Genomic DNA, 16,692 nt, shown 5'->3' with positions numbered 1-16,692 from the left:
TTCTTCCAGGCATAGCACCAGTGCTTGAGGCCTTAACTTCTTGGGAGGAAAAAATGGGTGGGTGGTAACCATAAGCGGCCTGGAAAGGGGAAAGGCCGGTGGCTGAGGACGGCAGAGTATTATAGGCATATTATTATTATTATTCTCTCCAAAATTGGCAGTAAACTTGGGCCCCAAACCAGGACCATTGAGCCGGAAAACATGGAGCTGGGCAGTCTCCTTGGCAGAGGGCAATTTTGGAAGAGGTATGAAATGGGCCCTTTTGAAAAAACGATCTATTACTGAGAGAATAGTGGTATGGCAAGCTAAGCGGGGGTAGACTGGTAACAAAATCTAAGGTTATATGGGACCATGGTCAATCAGGAATGGGAAGTGGATGGAGGAGACCCGCCTGGGAGATTTTGGGGCTCTTGTGCTGGGTGCAAATAGGATAGGAGGCCACAAACTGGCGAACATCTTCCTTGATAGTGGGTCACTAAAAACATTGCTGCAGGAGGGCCAAGCTGTGAGGGGTACCCGTGTGGTAGGAAAGAACAGAGCTGGTTGAGATGCTTGGCTGCTCGTAGATACTCCAGGTTGTGGTGGTCCATTACACACACTGACAATGAATGGGTGTTCGGTGCCCTCCAACCAATGCCGCCATTCCTCAAGCGCCAGCTTGACTACCAGTAACTCACCATCCCTGATGGAGTAATTTTGTTCCACAGGATTTAGTCTGCATGAGAAGAAGGCACATGGATGAAGGCGGTTGTCAGTGGGTCCTCTTTGAGACAGGATGGCCCCCACGCCCTTGTTGGAGGCATCAACCTAAACAATAAATTACCGGGAAGGATCAGGCATGGGAAAAGATAGATGCAAAGGTGAACCGGGTCTTGAAATCCAGAAAGGCCTGTTCCGCCTCAGGATTCCAAGAGTTTGGCTGATGAGTGGAGGTGAGTCAGTGTAGGGGGCAGCAATGGTGCTAAAACTGCGGATGAACTTGCGGTAGAAATTCATAAAGCCGAGGAACCTTTGCATTTGTTTGCGATTTTCAGGTTTGGGCCACTCCTACATGGCAAGGATCTGGGCAGGACACATCTCTAAATTAGACGGGTGAGCACAGCGTGTACATGGCAGTGGTGTTTTTCCAGGGAGTGGGAGTAGGTTAACATGTCATCCGGGTAGACAAACACAAAACAATGGATCATGTCCCAATGGACGTCGTTGACCAGGACCTGAAAGACTGCTGGGGCATTAGTGAGGCCAAACAGCATGGCCAAGTACTTATAGTGGCTTGCTGGGGTGTTAAAAGCTGTCTTCCATTCGTCCCCCTCCCGGATGCGTACGAGGTGGTAAGCGTTGCGAAGGTCTAGATTGGAAAAGATGGTGGCCCACTGGAGGAGCTCAAAGGCTGAAGACATCAAGGGCAAGGGGTACCGATTCACTTAATGGTGATAGAGTTAAGTCCCCGGTAGTCATTGCAGGGGCGGAGGCTCTTGTCCTTCTTAACCACAAAAAAGAAACTTGCCCCAGCTGGAGAGAAGAAGGGCGGATGATACAAGATGTAAAGGACTCCCTAATGTAATCAGTCATAGTCTCTCTTTTCAGGACGTCAGGTGGTAAAGGCGACCCTGGGGGGGGGTGTCGTTCCTGGTCAATAGGTCAATAGGGCAATAATATGGACAGTGGGGAGGTAGTGATAAGGCCCTGGCTTTACTGAAGGCGGTGCCCAGATCATGGTACTCTGCAGGAACAGAACTGAGATCGGAGTGATTCTGGGATGGAATCGCCCTCCGATCTCAGTTCTGTTCCTGCAGAGTACCATGATCTGGGCACCGCCTTCAGTAAAGCTAGGTTAAACATACTCATCATCTCATCACTGCTAGCAACTGCCATGTTCGGTTTCACGTGGTTATGCCTCTGTAACCACGGGAAACCGAACATGGCAGGTGCTCGCGGTGATAAGATGATGAGTAATGATAACCATTCATGATGTTGCGGTGGAGACGAGGAGGGGCTTGGTGCGGTGGGTAATCCAGGAGTGGTGCAGGGAGTGGTTCAGACTCAATGCCCAGTTGGAGAGCTAGTTCCTCATTCAAACATTCAGCGTCCGCCCTGGAGTCGACAAACACTGCGGCCCTTGACGTCGATCCGAACCTTGAGCAACGGTTTGAATGGGTTTGGGAGTCCTTGACCCAGCGCTGGCCCCTAATTCAATGCCGAGCCCTCTCTTTTGCTGGACAGGTGGCGACCATGTGCCCTGCCTTGCCACAATACAGGCAAAGTCCGCGAGAGCGACGGCTTTCCTTTTCGCTAGTGGAGAGGTGGCGGCGGCCAATCTCCATGGGCTGCGGAGGCAGGGTTGGTGAGGTATTGAAGCGCGGTGGGATGGTTGCAAGTTCGTGCTACCCCGGAAGCGGAAGCGGGAGCTGCGGAAGTGGAAGAACCGGATGTGTGTGCCGCAGGCTGACACACAGTAAACAAACTCTATCTTGCGGTATACAACCTCCTCATTGATGGAGCTCTGATATAGAGCCTCATTTACATTTGCGGCATTTGGCAGACACCCTTATCCAGAGGGACGTACAAAAGTGCTTTGAGTCTCTAGTAATGAATAAATCTACACTGGTACGCAAGATTACAAACTTAATAAAAATATAACCCTTGAATTCTACAAGCTTAGAAGTGCTAATTTCATGAAGAGGTAGGTCTTCAGTCGTCACTTGAAGATAGTCAGAGACTCTGCTGTACGGACATCTAGGGGAAGTTCATTTCACCACCTCGGTGCCAGAACAGAGAAGAACCTTGAAGTGTACTTACCTCTTATTCTGAGAGAAGGAGGTACCAGTCGAGCAGTACTGGAGGATCTCAGACAGCATGGTGCAGTGCGAGATGTGATGAGGTCACTGAGGTAAGATGGTGCTGGTCCATTTTTGGCCTTGTATGCAAGCATCAGTGTTTTGAATCTGATACGTGCAGCTAGGGTTAGGGTTAGGGTTAGGGTTAGGGCTGATTGAACACAAGTCGTGCAGCTGCATTTTGAAACATTTGCAGTGGACGAATAGCGTTCAGGGGAAGACCTGCCAGCAAAGAGTTGCAGTAGTCAAGTCTTGAAATTAAAAGAGAACAAGCACCTGGGCAGCCTGGGCAGCCTGTATGGACAGAAATGGTCAAATCCTTCGGATGTTATAGAGAAGAAATCGACAAGAACGAGCAACATTAGCGACATGTGGGAAGAAGGACAGTTCATTGTCCATAGTTACCCCAAGGTTACGAGCAGTGGCTGAAGGGGAGAGCAGAGAGTCATGAAGTGTTATGTGGAGAGACCGGAACCTAGGAGCCACAGAAGCCACAGCCTCCATAATTCAATTCAATTCAATTCAATTCAATTCAATTCAATTCAATTCAATTCATTTTTATTTGTATAGCGCTTTTAACAATGAACATTGTCTCAAAGCAGCTTTACACAGAAAATGTGGTGATTAAGAGTGAATATGTTCTTTATGAGTAAGTTTGTCCCTGATGAGCAAGCCGGTGGCGACTGTGGCAAGGAAAAACTCCCGGAGATGGCATAAGGAAGAAACCTTGAGAGGAACCAGACTCAAGAGGAGACCCATCCTCATCTGGGTTGAACCGAATGTCCATTTATTGCAGATATACGATGTTGCAGGGTACAGTGATGATGATCAGAAGTGAACTGTATTCCTGAGTCAGTGTAGAAGACTGTTGACATTAACTACGGTCCAATCCATCCTCAAAGCTCCCGTTCTTACTCCAGAATTTCATGGAAACACCCAAGGCGTTGATGAGAAACCGTCCCAAGCTGCACAGAGTGGCCTCCAGTCGGAGAGAACACTATCCAGAAGCAGGCCTGGACGAAGTAGGAAGATCCACGGAGGGGAGAGGGGCAGGAACAGTGATCACTGGAGCCTCAGGAGCAAGTTTAACTCGACCGAGAGAGAGAAAGAGAGAGAGAGAGAACAGGGTGACAGGAAGAGAAGGATATGGATTATTAAGTGTCCTTCTTGTTGAAAGTTAATGTCACTGTGCAGTTTGGACTTTGGCAAGACTCGCTATGGCATCATAACTAAAAGGGAGAACCAGAAGGTAATACAAACATAAGGGGGTTCACTGGGATAAGAGACGACCCACCACACCACCGTCAACAAACCTGAGTGAACCTGTGAATGCGAGGGGACGACAGCATACAAATATCCCAGTTCACCAAACACTCTATATCCATGTTCCCTCCAGATCTGAGCCTTTACCTAAGAAAAAAATCTACTGATCAAAGGCTTGACTGAATAAATATGTTTTCAACCTTGACTTGAACACTGAGACTGTGTCTGAGTCCCGAACACTGATTGGAAGGCTGTTCCATAACTGTGGGGCTTTATAAGAGAAAGATCTGCCCCCTGCTGTAGTCTTCATTATTTAAGGAACCAACAGATAGCCAGCACCTTTTTAACTAAGTAGGCGTGGAGGATCATACTGGTACAGAAGTTCACTCAGATACTGCGGTGCGAGACCGTTAAGTGCTTTATACATCAGTAGTAGTATTTTATAATCAATGCGAGATTTGATTGGGAGCCAGTGTAGACTGATTAAAACAGGGGTGATGTGGTCATATTTCCTAGATCTAGTGAGGACTCTTGCTGCTGCATTCTGAACTAATTAAAGCTTATTTATGCACTTATTTGCACACCCAGACAGTAAAGCGTTACAGTAGTGTAATCTAGAAGTAACAAAAGCATGAACTAGTTTTTCTGCATCCTGTAACGACATCATATTTCTAATTTGAGCAATATTTCTAAGGTGAAAGAAGGCGATCCTGGTGATATTATTCACGTGAGCCTCAAAGGAAAGACTAGGGTCAATATTAACACCAAAGTCTTTGACAGCCGTACACGCTGAAACAGAAACACCATCCAGAGATGCTACGTAATCCGAAAGTTTGCTTCTAGCTGCATGTGGTCCTAGTAAAAGTACTTCCTTCTTATCTGAGTTGAGCAGAAGAAAGTTATCAAGCATACACTGTCTAATGTCCTTTACACACTTCTCAACATTGTTAAGCTGAGCTCTCTCATCTGGCTTTGCTGAAATATACAGCTGTGTATCATCAGCATAGCAATGGAAGCGAATATCATGTTTATGAATAATTTCACCAAGAGGCAGCATATATAAAGAGAAAAGCAGGAACACCAAACTTTACCTCAGAGAGTGTGGAGAACTCACCATTAACATCAACAAACTGATAGCGATCAGTCAAATAAGACCTGAGCCAAGAGAGAGCTGTTCCCTTTATTCCAACAACGTTCTCAAATCTAGCAAGTAGTATAGTGTGATTAATGGTGTCAAAAGCTGCACTAAGGTCGAGCAAAACAAGTAAGGAGAGAAAACCCTGATCAGAGGCCAATAAAAGGTCATTTACCACCTGAACTAGTGCCATCTCTGTCCTATGATGAGGCCGAAATCCTGACTGATACATTTCAAAAATGTTATTCATAAGTAGGTGTAAGCATAATTGCTGTGCTACAACCTTTTCTTAAATTTTGGATATAAAGGGGAGATTTGATACTGGTCTGTAGTTGGACAGCTGACATGGGTCAAGGTCAGGTTTCTTGATTAGGGGGTGGATAACTGCCAGTTTGAAGGATTTAGGTACATAACCAGTGCTAATGGAAGAGTTTATTATTTTTAAAACAGGTTCAATTACCTCTGGAGTTATCTGTTTAAAGAAACTTGTAGGCAAGGGATCGAGAATGCAGGTTGATGATTTTGATGAGAAAATTTATGAAATTAAGTCATTCTCATGAATAGGAGTAAAGTTTTGTAGTTGATTGTCTGCTATAATTACACTGCTGTCTACAGGGTTACTGGTAAAATAATTTGGATTGATATTAACCGACTGGATTTCTTGCCTGATGTTTTCAATTTTATTATTACAAAATTTCATGAAATCATTACTACCTAATGATGGTGTGCATGTTAGTGCAGTGCTTTTATTCCCTGTTAATTTTGCTACTGTGCTGAATAAAAATCTAGGATTATGCTATTTAAAATACTGTTAATTTTGTTTGACGCCATTTACGTTCGAATTTTCGAGTGGTCTGTTTAAAGGTGCGCGTATGATCATTATACCACTGTGCTAATTTTTTCTCCCTGATCATTTTCAGGGAGAAAGGGGAGCTACATCATCTAGAGTATAACGTAACATTGATTTTAGGTATTCAGTGGCCCAGTTGAGCTCTGCTGGGTCAGACGGAGATCTATCTAATATCGTAATTTATGGAAGATTATTGATAAAACGTGCTGCTGTAGCTGACGTGAAAGTACGCTTAACGCGGTAACGTGGTGAGGTAGTAATGCAATGACTGAGGCAGATTTTAAAAGAGATGAGATAATGGTCTGAAGTAGCTTCAGACTGTGGAATTATGACGTTTTTTATTTTTAATTCAAATGTTAACAACAAATCGAGAGTGTGTCCACCACTATGAGTGGGTCCTATAACATTCTGATTAATTCCAACCGAATCTAGAATGGACACAACTGCTGCTCTTAAGAAGACTTTCTGATTATCAAAATGAATATTAAAGTCACCAATAATTAATGCTTTGTCTAAAGAAGTAGCTACATTTGTGATGAAATCTTCAAATTCTATGAGAAAATCAGAGTAGGGCCCTGGGGGTCTATAAATAATAATTAATTGAATTGACTGACTGGACCTGCTTTCGGACACTGAATATTTTATGCTGTTGTAAAGAACTTCAAATGTTATACACTTGTGTTTAGTCTTTTGTGTGATGCTTAGATTATAATTATAAATAGCTGCGACTCCACCTCCTCGCCATTTAGACGAGGTTGGTGTATGTAACTATACCCAGGAGGACTCGCTTCATTTAATGCTACATATTCATTCAGTTTAATCCACGTTTCTGTCAAACACATTATTTTAAACTCCTGGTCGGTAATAATTTCGTTTATAGTAAGCGCTTTTGATGTGAGAGATCTAATATTCAACAATCCTATCTTTAGATCAGAGGTGCTGGCTGTGCATTCAGTCCTAAATAATTTAATGTTAATCAGGTTACTAAAACAGACTTTCTGAGAATTCCTTTATTTTGCTTTTGCTCGGGGGACAGACACAGTCTCAATATGGTGGATCCTGAGTGACGACTCTGTGCAGCTAGCAGACGGTCGTTTTAGCCTGTCTGTCTGCTCCCTGGCCTTGGCTCTAGACAGTCACTTGTTAACTAGTGCTGTTCTGAGACTATGACCTATACTACAAGAAATGAGAGCAGCACCTTTCCGAGTGGGATGGATACTGTCCCGCCCTAACAGGCCAGCCTTGCCCTCAAAAATGCTCCAATTATTAATGAAGCCCACATTGTTTTTGAAGCACCAATCGGACATCCAGCAGTTCAGCGACCATAACCTGCTGTAGGCTACATCGCCACGTCGCATTGGGATGGGGCCAGAGCATGTTACTGCATCGGACATTGCCTTCGCTAATTTATACACCTCTATAATATTACTCTTAGTAACCTCTGACTGTCAAAGGCATATATCATTAGCTTCTGTGTGAAAAACTATCTTAGAGAACCTATGCTTTCCTAAGAATCTAAGCTGACCTGCTATGTCCAGCGCCCTGGCTCCCGGTATACACATAACCTGTGCTGCTGGTGCCCCTAAAGGTCTAGCCAATTTTCACGTGCCTCAGAATGGAGTCTCCTAAAACCAGAGCTCTTTCAGGTTTCTTAGCAGGTGCTTCACTGTGGAGAGCAAACCTGTTGGACACGTGAAGCGGAGAGGAATGGTGCTCCTGTGGGCGAGCCTTAGCGATAGCTTTGGCTTTGCATGTGTGCCGCCAAGCCGTCACCCATTCACCCTGCTGCGAGGGCTCTAATGCTGGATTCGGGGGAATGCTAACTCCACCTAGGGCATCCAGACTTTCCCCTGCAGAACCTGGACTGCTTTTGCACTCACTACTTCTCTCTAGACTCTGGATGCGCTCCTCTAATGTTAAGATCTTCTCTGTCAGAGAGCAAACTAGCTTACACTTCTCACAGTTAAAATTATTGCTAACAACGGAGAAAGACTGACTAAACATGTCACACTTCACACACTGAATGAACTGGATGTTCGCCATAGCAGAGAATTTACGTACCTTACTGTAGTGTGTGTTTGTAGTTCTGGTGGGAATGTTCTCCGCTCACTGCTTTCGAACCCTCAACAGGGAAAAAAGCGCTCTTCCGAAAGCAAAAATAGATGAGACGGAGCCAACGGAAAGTAAAGGATGCAGGAAATCAAAACGATATTTTGATATTTTAAAGCAATGAGAGAGAAAAAACAAACTGTAAAAATTTTTAAGCGCCGATACAAACAAAACTTCCCGGCAAAGTTCAACAACAGGAAACAGGATAATTCTGGGCAGGGGTGAACTATTGCACCCCTTGCTTGAGAGAAAGGAGATCCCTCCTAAGATACTTCCTCCCAAAGGGGCTGGGAAAGTAAGGGAGAACCATAGGGGACAGTGTAACGTCTCTTGAGATGCGACCAATCCACCTGGGCTTTGCTGAATTCTTTCAAATCTGCTCCACCGCGTGAGGATAAAGCCACCATTCTTTTGGTCTTAACCCCTGTCTCAAAAGGGTGTCTGCTGCTCCGTTCACCCGGGCCGGGATTCTGTTCTCCTTGGGCCCACAGAAGGATCTTCTGGGCCAGCCTGTATAGGGGGGTGAGTGAAGACCTCCCTGATGGTTGATGTACGAGACCACCAAAGTGTTTTCTGACCAGATCAACACATGGTGAGGTCTGGAAGAAAATGCTTCCATGCTAGAAGCCCAGCCAGCATCTCTAGGCAATTGATCCAGCCAGAATTTTGAACCCGAGTCTCGACCTTTTTGTGGCTCTAAGAGCCAATCCTTTGCACAGCGGAGCTCCTGGACCTCTTGGGACTTCTCAGCAGGCCAGCCTAAAACACCTGTAACAACGCCATGGTGTCCAGGCATGCAGCAGCTGTCCTACTGAGTCATACGCCTTACCCACCAGTGGCGACGTTTTACGAAGAGGTTTGGTGGGCAGTGTCGGGGTCTTAAAGGGTGATGCAACACCCGGGCTTCGACCCATAACCACGCACTTTTACTCCCACTACGTTGGGGACAACGATGAAGGTGGGCCGATTGTGGCTTAAGCCAAGACCTGGACACCTCAGTGTGCAGGTTTGGAAGAAAGGCAGACCACAACACGGAGGTTGCGATGTAGGTGAAGAAAGTGCTTACTGGAACCAGCGCCCCACCTCAGTAAGTGGGGCCAGAACCAAGAGAAGTGAGAGCATCCCCCTTGAAGAGTGCTCTCTGGGAGCCGAGCATTCGCACAGATCATGCACAGATTGTGCTGAGAATCTGTGTGCCCAGCCAGCTCTCTCAGGAACCGACCTAACATGCTCCACCCCCAAGCAGCCTCATAGGCTGTTCCTTGATCTCTTTTTTTGTGTTTGGTTTAAATCAAGATAATTTTTTCTGAAAATCAATAAATGTACTGCACTTGCATCTGGTTTCCTCATCATTACGTGACACCAATGTAAATAAAAAATAAATGAAATAAAAGTAAATAAAAGTCATCTAATGAAAAAAAAGTTTTTGATTACTTTCCAGATTACTTTTTCTCTCTGCAGTTAAAAAGAGAATAATACTGTAAATTCTTGTGGTAGAGGCTCCTGGGTTTGAACCATTGTTGGGGATTTAAACCCTACACCATTGCTCTATTTAGAAAAAAGCAAGGCTGCTATACAACAAATTGTTCAAATCTTTCACGCCTGGTATATTCCATGTAGCTTTGCATATTTTTGTATAGAGGTTTTGCACTGCACTCCTTAAAAGTGAAAGAAACTTTTTTGTTGTTGTTTATTTTTTCATTGCTGTCACGTCATCCCTACTGTAATCTGAGCCGTCCTTAAGGTGGAGACATTTATTGCACAACTGAGTTTTAACTTCTTCTGCTCAGTGTAAGAATACCCAGCTGAAGTACAACTGAAGTCATTTTCTAGTATTGCTTCTGGAAATCTTTTAATGAAAATGAACACCAAAGGCAGTATTAAAGTCTTATTCATCTGTGTGTCTCTCTTTTCCTTAACCGGTAGGTCATGGTTTTCTTTTCATTTTTATGATTATTTAAGCGTTTATTTATTTTATCATGATACCAGATTGGTCTTCAGTTATTTATATATTCCTACTAGGTTTAGATTTCTGAAAGGAACTTTTGCGTTTGTGTGCGTATTAAATTGTGGTATCAAATGGGGTTTTTTTTCTATACTTTTTTATTTCTTTATTTTGCAATGCCATTGTGCATTTAATTGCCATTAAAATTGCAAATGTTTTTTATTTTTTTATTTTTTATTGCACTAATGGTTTCTTGTAAGATTTTCTCAGAAGAAATTATTCATCCACAGGCTGTAACCAATGTCAGACCAATATATTAGAAGGGGACAGTCTCTCCTTTGAACTGGCTAATTATAGTAAGCCGCTTGTGGATGATGATCGATTCACTATAAAAAAAGATAATAAAATCATAGTCCCCAAAAGGAATCGTATACAAAAAGGACCAGGGATTGTGGAAGGTAATTCACTGAAGTTCCAGCATGTGAATCTGACCAGTTCTGGGACATACACCATTGAGGTTTTCGATGTGAAAGGCACCAGCAAAACAGCATACTCAAAAAGCATCTGTGTATATGGTAAGACATTTGGAAGTATACATATATTTTATTGTAGTATAACTATCCTACTTTTTTTTAACATGATGAAAATGTACACTTGTTCTCAGAATGTAAACCTATATACTGTATCTTACACCATGTATTTAGAAATAATGCTTAATATTTACTATTCAAACTACATGCATATGAAATTAATTATAATATTTAATACGTCATAATTGTACTCACAATTCCCTTTTTCTATATTTACCAGCAAAAGTCCCAAAGCCAAGAGTGAGTATTACATGCCTGGAAAGAAATGTTGACGTCAGATGTGTGGTTGAAATCGACAACGATCAGCGATCAGGAATATCATACAGCTGGAACAAAAATGGAAAACAATTCAAGAATGTATTAAACTTTTCAACATCTATTGAGGACAAATCAACGTTCATCTGTACTGTATTTAATCCTTTACATAACAACACAAGTGATCCAGTGCAAGCAGCATGTAAGTGTTTTTCATGCACTCATTATTTTGGAACTTAAATATTTATTCCTTAATTTGATATTGTTAATAAAGAAAAGTAAATATCTATAACTTTGTTCAGGTATTAAGCCGGCTACTCTCCTTGGCTTTTTCTTTGAGATCTTAGTGGGGACCTTAGGTAGTGGTCTCATTATCATACTAATTGTGGTGGTTACTGTTGCATGCTGCGTTGCCAGGAAGAAAAAGGAGCAAGAGCGAAGTAAGTTCAATCTTAGATTTTGTAAAAAATGATGAATTAGCTATTGTCTTCAGGTCATGCAGACTTAAAACATGACATCAGATTTCTCTTTACAATTGTTTGTCACGTTTTGTAATACTGTAGTGTGGATTACGAGGTGGTATCAAAAAGATTCTAGACTAAAAGTGCTAACTGTTGCTATTGTGACCATGTGTTTTACCACATCTGCATTCATGGATTGCAAGTTAGAACAAAGCGCAAATGTGAAAATCTGCGTGAAATTGTGCAAATCTGCCACAGAGACGTTTGACATGCGGCGATGCTGCGCTGAATCATTTGAGGTGTTTTGAGTGGCACACGTGCTTTAAAAGAGGAAGAACATCACTGAGAGATCAGCAAAACCTACAATGAGCTCAACTGCCCAAAATTATGAAACCTTTTGGCAACTTGTGCATGATGATTATCGGAGAACAATTCACATGATCTTTTTCACACCCACCCTACTTGCCAGATTTGGCTCTTACAGACTTTGCGACCTCTTTCCAAATATAAAGATCCAACTCAAATATTGCCATTTTGACACTATTGCAGAGATCCAGCGCAAATTGCATAGGGTGCTTGACACTCTTTGAGGAGAATAATTCCAGGACACGTTCAGAAGGCCCAGGAATGAATGGGATCGCTGTATTGCTGTGCAATGAGACTCTTTTGAAAGTGATAGTATGTAAATGTAGATAGGTAAAGTACTAGAGCTAGTACAGAGCTAGTCTTGAAACCTTTTAATACCACCGCATAATTAAAAGCCAACTAATAATATCCTAAATGCATGTAGTTCAAAGCATACTGAATAATGAGTATGTAAACAATATTTGTTATGGTTTATTCATTTATTTAATATGCTGTCTGACAATGTTGGTGTTAGCTTTATTCGTTTTAGAAAAGTTGAAGAAAACAATGGCACTTATTGTGTCTGTCCGGTTTAAAATAATTTATAATACATTTGTCCACTTTTCACTCACAAAGTATGATGCTGCAATCACCATATTTTTTTATCAGGATAGTTTTTGTCCAGTTAACAAACAGTACATGGTTTACCTCAGATGCAGTCATTTTGTCTCATTAGACTCATGTTGGAGTCCTTTAACTGCCTGAATTGTATTACTTCTATAAATTACCAATACTTCTATAAATTTTTATAATCTTAGAGATCCCCATACTAGATGTCAAAATTCTAATTCAGTTTGACAAACAGCAAAATATTTAGAGGAATGCTTTCATAAGAGTCTTTTCTTGACTCAATGGCAAATATTTTTGCAATGCATATATTTCTGAGTTTGATCAATTTCATTCTAGTTCTACCTGGAATTTAGGGTTTTATGTGCTCAAAACAACATTTTTCATGCACAGTTATAAAACCTTGCACAACAAGCACACTAAAAAGCAGCTGCTTACTGTATAACATGAGGTCACCAAACTACAGTCGAAGTTGTTTTGCTTCCCTTTTCCACAAAATCAAACAGGATGGTGTATTAGAATTTATAGAAAACTTAACTCATACATATTTATAACTATGCTAAAGACGAACGATGTATTGCGTAACCACAGAATTGATAAAAAACCACCACACAGATGCCGACTTTAACCCTTCCAGAAAGTAATTCATAGTGCACATACTACAATGCAGTTTTATACCTTGAACCACAACTTCAGAACCACAGTGTGCTCCTTAGAAATTAAATTTACTCGCCTATATGAAAGATGGAGCAGCTGCTTTATCTTTTAAAATAAGAATAGGTTGTTTATCTTTTATGTCACTGGATAAAGACACAAGCAATTAAATCCAAATTATAGTTGGAAAGAGGCGCAAAAATGGGATACGCCATACAGGTGGGCACCATTGCATGTAGTGTATTTATTCTTGTATCTACACCTCTTTTTTGGGGGGAGGGGGACACCAGCCATGATCTTACATAACCCTCAGCAAATGAAGAGTCCAGTCATATGTGGGATCTGTTAAGGGAAAAGATTAAAACCCCAATCGTGTTATTTCACCAAGAAAATGCACCAGGTTTTTAAAGCTTACTGGAAACAAGACTCAATTTGTAAATAGAACTGGTCATTTGAATACACAACAAATCATATCAGCGGCTGTTCTTCAACGTTTTCAACAGTATTAGTTTACACAGCATCTGAAAATTTAGTTTTCTAGTTTTAGACCAAACATTATCAGCCTTTTTTTCTCTCATGTTTGTTATTTGGGTGCAAATGTATTTGAGCATTTAATTAACTTTTATTTGTGTAGTACTTCTAAGGATAGCTATTGTGAGAAAGCAGCTTTGCAGAAATCTAAATAAAGGTTTAGCAAGCTAGTGGTGGCAGTAGTTCAGGAGAACTCATGAAATGAGAACATGTGGAAAAAACCTTTAGAGGAACTACGTTCAAAGCGAAACTCATCCTATTCTGGGCTACACTGGATAACATTATTATGAGTCATTACACTTTCACAAGTGTAATTATAAAACCAGACAGTACTGTATGTGTTAAAGGGATCTATATTATAAACTCTAAATACTAACAAAGAACCTGCATCTTTTGCTCAAGGCTGATATGACAGTTTATATAGTATATATATAACATGTCTTTTTACTTTGTATCTCATGTATGCTATTGTGTGTGTTGTCTTCCACTGCCCTATTACTTACCAAATGTGGGCCTACCTATAGGGTTTGTTGTTGGTTAAGTTAATTGATTTCAATTGGGTTCATTTTCTTTAATGCATTAAAAAATATTAAAACATATTACCAAAATATTTTTTGTCACAGATTGTTGAGGAAAAGGTTTGATATAAATGCAAATATATTTAAAACATATGACATCTACATGATTGTATTAATCCATAAAGGATAAATATATTTTGTATTAACAAATCCTTCTTTTTTCCATATACAGTGATGGCCCGTTTTTGCAGCATTAATAATTCTCCAGCTCCTGAGAGTCAAAAATTGTATCAAATCATAAGGAGACCACTTCCACCTTTACCCTAATTAAGAAACTTGGCACAGATTTGAAAAAAAGCATGACCAATTAGGTGAAATGCATTTTCAACATCCTAAGAAAAAGACCTTTTTTCTTTATGCCCTTCCATTAACTTAAAATGTTCCAACTTATTGAGAGCTCTGATGTTTCTGAGTTCCATGATCGTTTTGTTGACAAATAAGTAAAAATGTGATTTAAAAAAATTAGCCAGGTGATTTAAAGTGAGTTTCTGTTTATACAGTGGAACCCGGTTATGTCTATGTCCTAGGGGGTCGCCAAAAAGCATCGAGGTAACCGATGATCGAGATAAACGAAAATCAAAATGGCGGCAGTATATTAACGTGCTTGAAATTTCTTTATGTACATGATGTGTGTTAATAAATGAGAATGTGCATGCACGTGTTTTTGAAGGTTTTTACACAACAGCGTTGCCGCGATTTGTTTGATGAAGTCATGCTATAAAAATGTACATACGTTTGTTAACAACAAAAGGCATAAGTGCACCTACTAACAGCAGAGATTTACCAGTATACAATACAAACCACCGTCCATTCTCCATACAAACCTTTATTATATTCTCCAACATTATAAACACACAGATCGCTCAAAAAAAAAGTTGAAGCCGGGAGCGCCACGCTCCCGTTCATCGGATAACATTTAACAAAAAAATGCATATGTGCACTTACTAACAGCAGAGATACACCAGTATACAATACAAACACCTGTAGCAGCTGTAAGGTTTGATTTTTCTGCCACTTTCGCGAGTTCTTTTGCGGCTGCACAGTGCCGATCGACATAACTGACGTTAAAATTTCTAATTTTTCCCCCCCTGTGCTCGAGATATTAGGGTTCCGCGACATAAAAAAAGTCGACATAACCATTAAAAAATGCTTAGACAAAGCGAGAATTTGGCGGTTTTACTTCAAAAACGTCGACTTAATAGGGTTGTCGAGGTAACCGAGGACGAGATAACCAGGTTCTACTGTATTTGAAATTTCTAAATACTGGGTGATGCTATAAAAATTGAATGCTTTGATAATTGAATGTGCATTCTGCAACATGTTCTATGTAATTAGGGGGCCAAGCATGGAGTGTTTATAGGGTTCTTAGGAACCCCTGTGTTATTGTACTCATTCTTCTTTTTTAATTTTTTATTCTTCTTCATTTTATTATTTATTTCTTCAGTAGCAGGCCAACAGGGGCAGGCTTTTGGGCTTTTCTAAATGCTATCAGAATTACTGACCTAGGATTTAATATATTTGTATCCAATGTCTAAAGAGCAGTACATCGGTGTGTCTGTATACACTGGAGTTTCTATCCAATCAGTTTTCAGTCCTCATATCACATATTGTTGGGTTCAAAGGTATTTATCTGCCATAAGGCCAGCACTGTGAGCAATGTGGATTTTTTTTTAGCATAAACTCTATGTTGTTTGCTGCATCTGTATCTGCTGTGCAAGCAGAAATATATTCGTGTGGATTTGATATCTGTTTTTTCATGACTGAAAGAGAAGAAGAAATTTATTTGGTCGCAGATAAACTTACAAGGAAATGAACAAGGCAGACTTTTTTAAGAACAACTGGACATTGTGAGGAAAGGTCAAACAAAACAGTGTTTTCACCATTTACACTTAACACTTAAACACTTAAAACCATTTATTCTTTTGCGTTTTCTTGTGCACAAAAACACACAATTTGCCTTAAATTCAAATCCCCAGGGAAACCTTAATGCACAAACAAATTCAGAAAAAATGCATGTTTTAACTAAAGCAAGATTTAACTAAATATTTCTGTATAATTCAAATTACATAATCTAGTATCCTAGGTGTTACCTGAGTGACCATAAAAGAGTCGCAAACCTAAATGATTTTGGGAACAAGTTGAAGAATAAAAGCATATCAGATAGGATTAATCAACTTAATAAAAATTATTATTATATATAATAATAATAATAATAATAATAATAATAATAATAATAATAATAATAATACTCGGAAAACCCAGGGTCAGTTTATGAGGTTAATGTTGATGCTTCTGCTAGAGTTGATGTATGTGGGCAGTGACTGCAGTGAAAGGAGACTTGTTGAATTGTATACATTGGGTTTCTTGCTTTAGTAATGGCATTCATAATCACTGTATGAGATTCATGTCTGTAATGCAGCACTCTGTTATACTTCGTCTGTATAATATTGATGGTTTCTATAGCTGTGGCATCATAATGATGGTGGTTTTAATCAGGTATGACAAGGTCAAA

The 16,692-nt window shown here is 40.6% G+C and overlaps 1 protein-coding gene across 2 annotated transcripts; it reads left to right on the top strand.

Annotated features, from left to right (window-relative positions):
* Positions 1-10,043: 10,043 nt before the first annotated feature.
* On the top strand, positions 10,044-14,739 carry LOC124389141 (T-cell surface antigen CD2-like). Of its 2 annotated transcripts, XM_046854441.1 has the most exons (6): positions 10,044-10,116; positions 10,430-10,714; positions 10,950-11,186; positions 11,287-11,424; positions 14,353-14,491; positions 14,681-14,715. In XM_046854441.1, the coding sequence occupies exons 1-5, from the start codon at positions 10,050-10,052 to the stop codon at positions 14,445-14,447; spliced, it is 822 nt and encodes a 273-aa protein (XP_046710397.1). In that variant the 5' UTR covers positions 10,044-10,049; the 3' UTR covers positions 14,448-14,491; positions 14,681-14,715. The 2 variants fall into 2 exon arrangements, with proteins under 2 accessions (XP_046710397.1, XP_046710396.1); XM_046854440.1 differs by having other exon boundaries at positions 14,353-14,739.
* Positions 14,740-16,692: the final 1,953 nt, after the last annotated feature.

This window comes from Silurus meridionalis, chromosome 7 (assembly GCF_014805685.1).
Source record: "Silurus meridionalis isolate SWU-2019-XX chromosome 7, ASM1480568v1, whole genome shotgun sequence".
In the NCBI taxonomy this organism is placed as follows: Eukaryota; Metazoa; Chordata; class Actinopteri; order Siluriformes; family Siluridae; genus Silurus; species Silurus meridionalis.
Note: the sequence above shows the minus strand (reverse complement) of the source record. Positions and strands in the feature narration are given on the sequence as shown.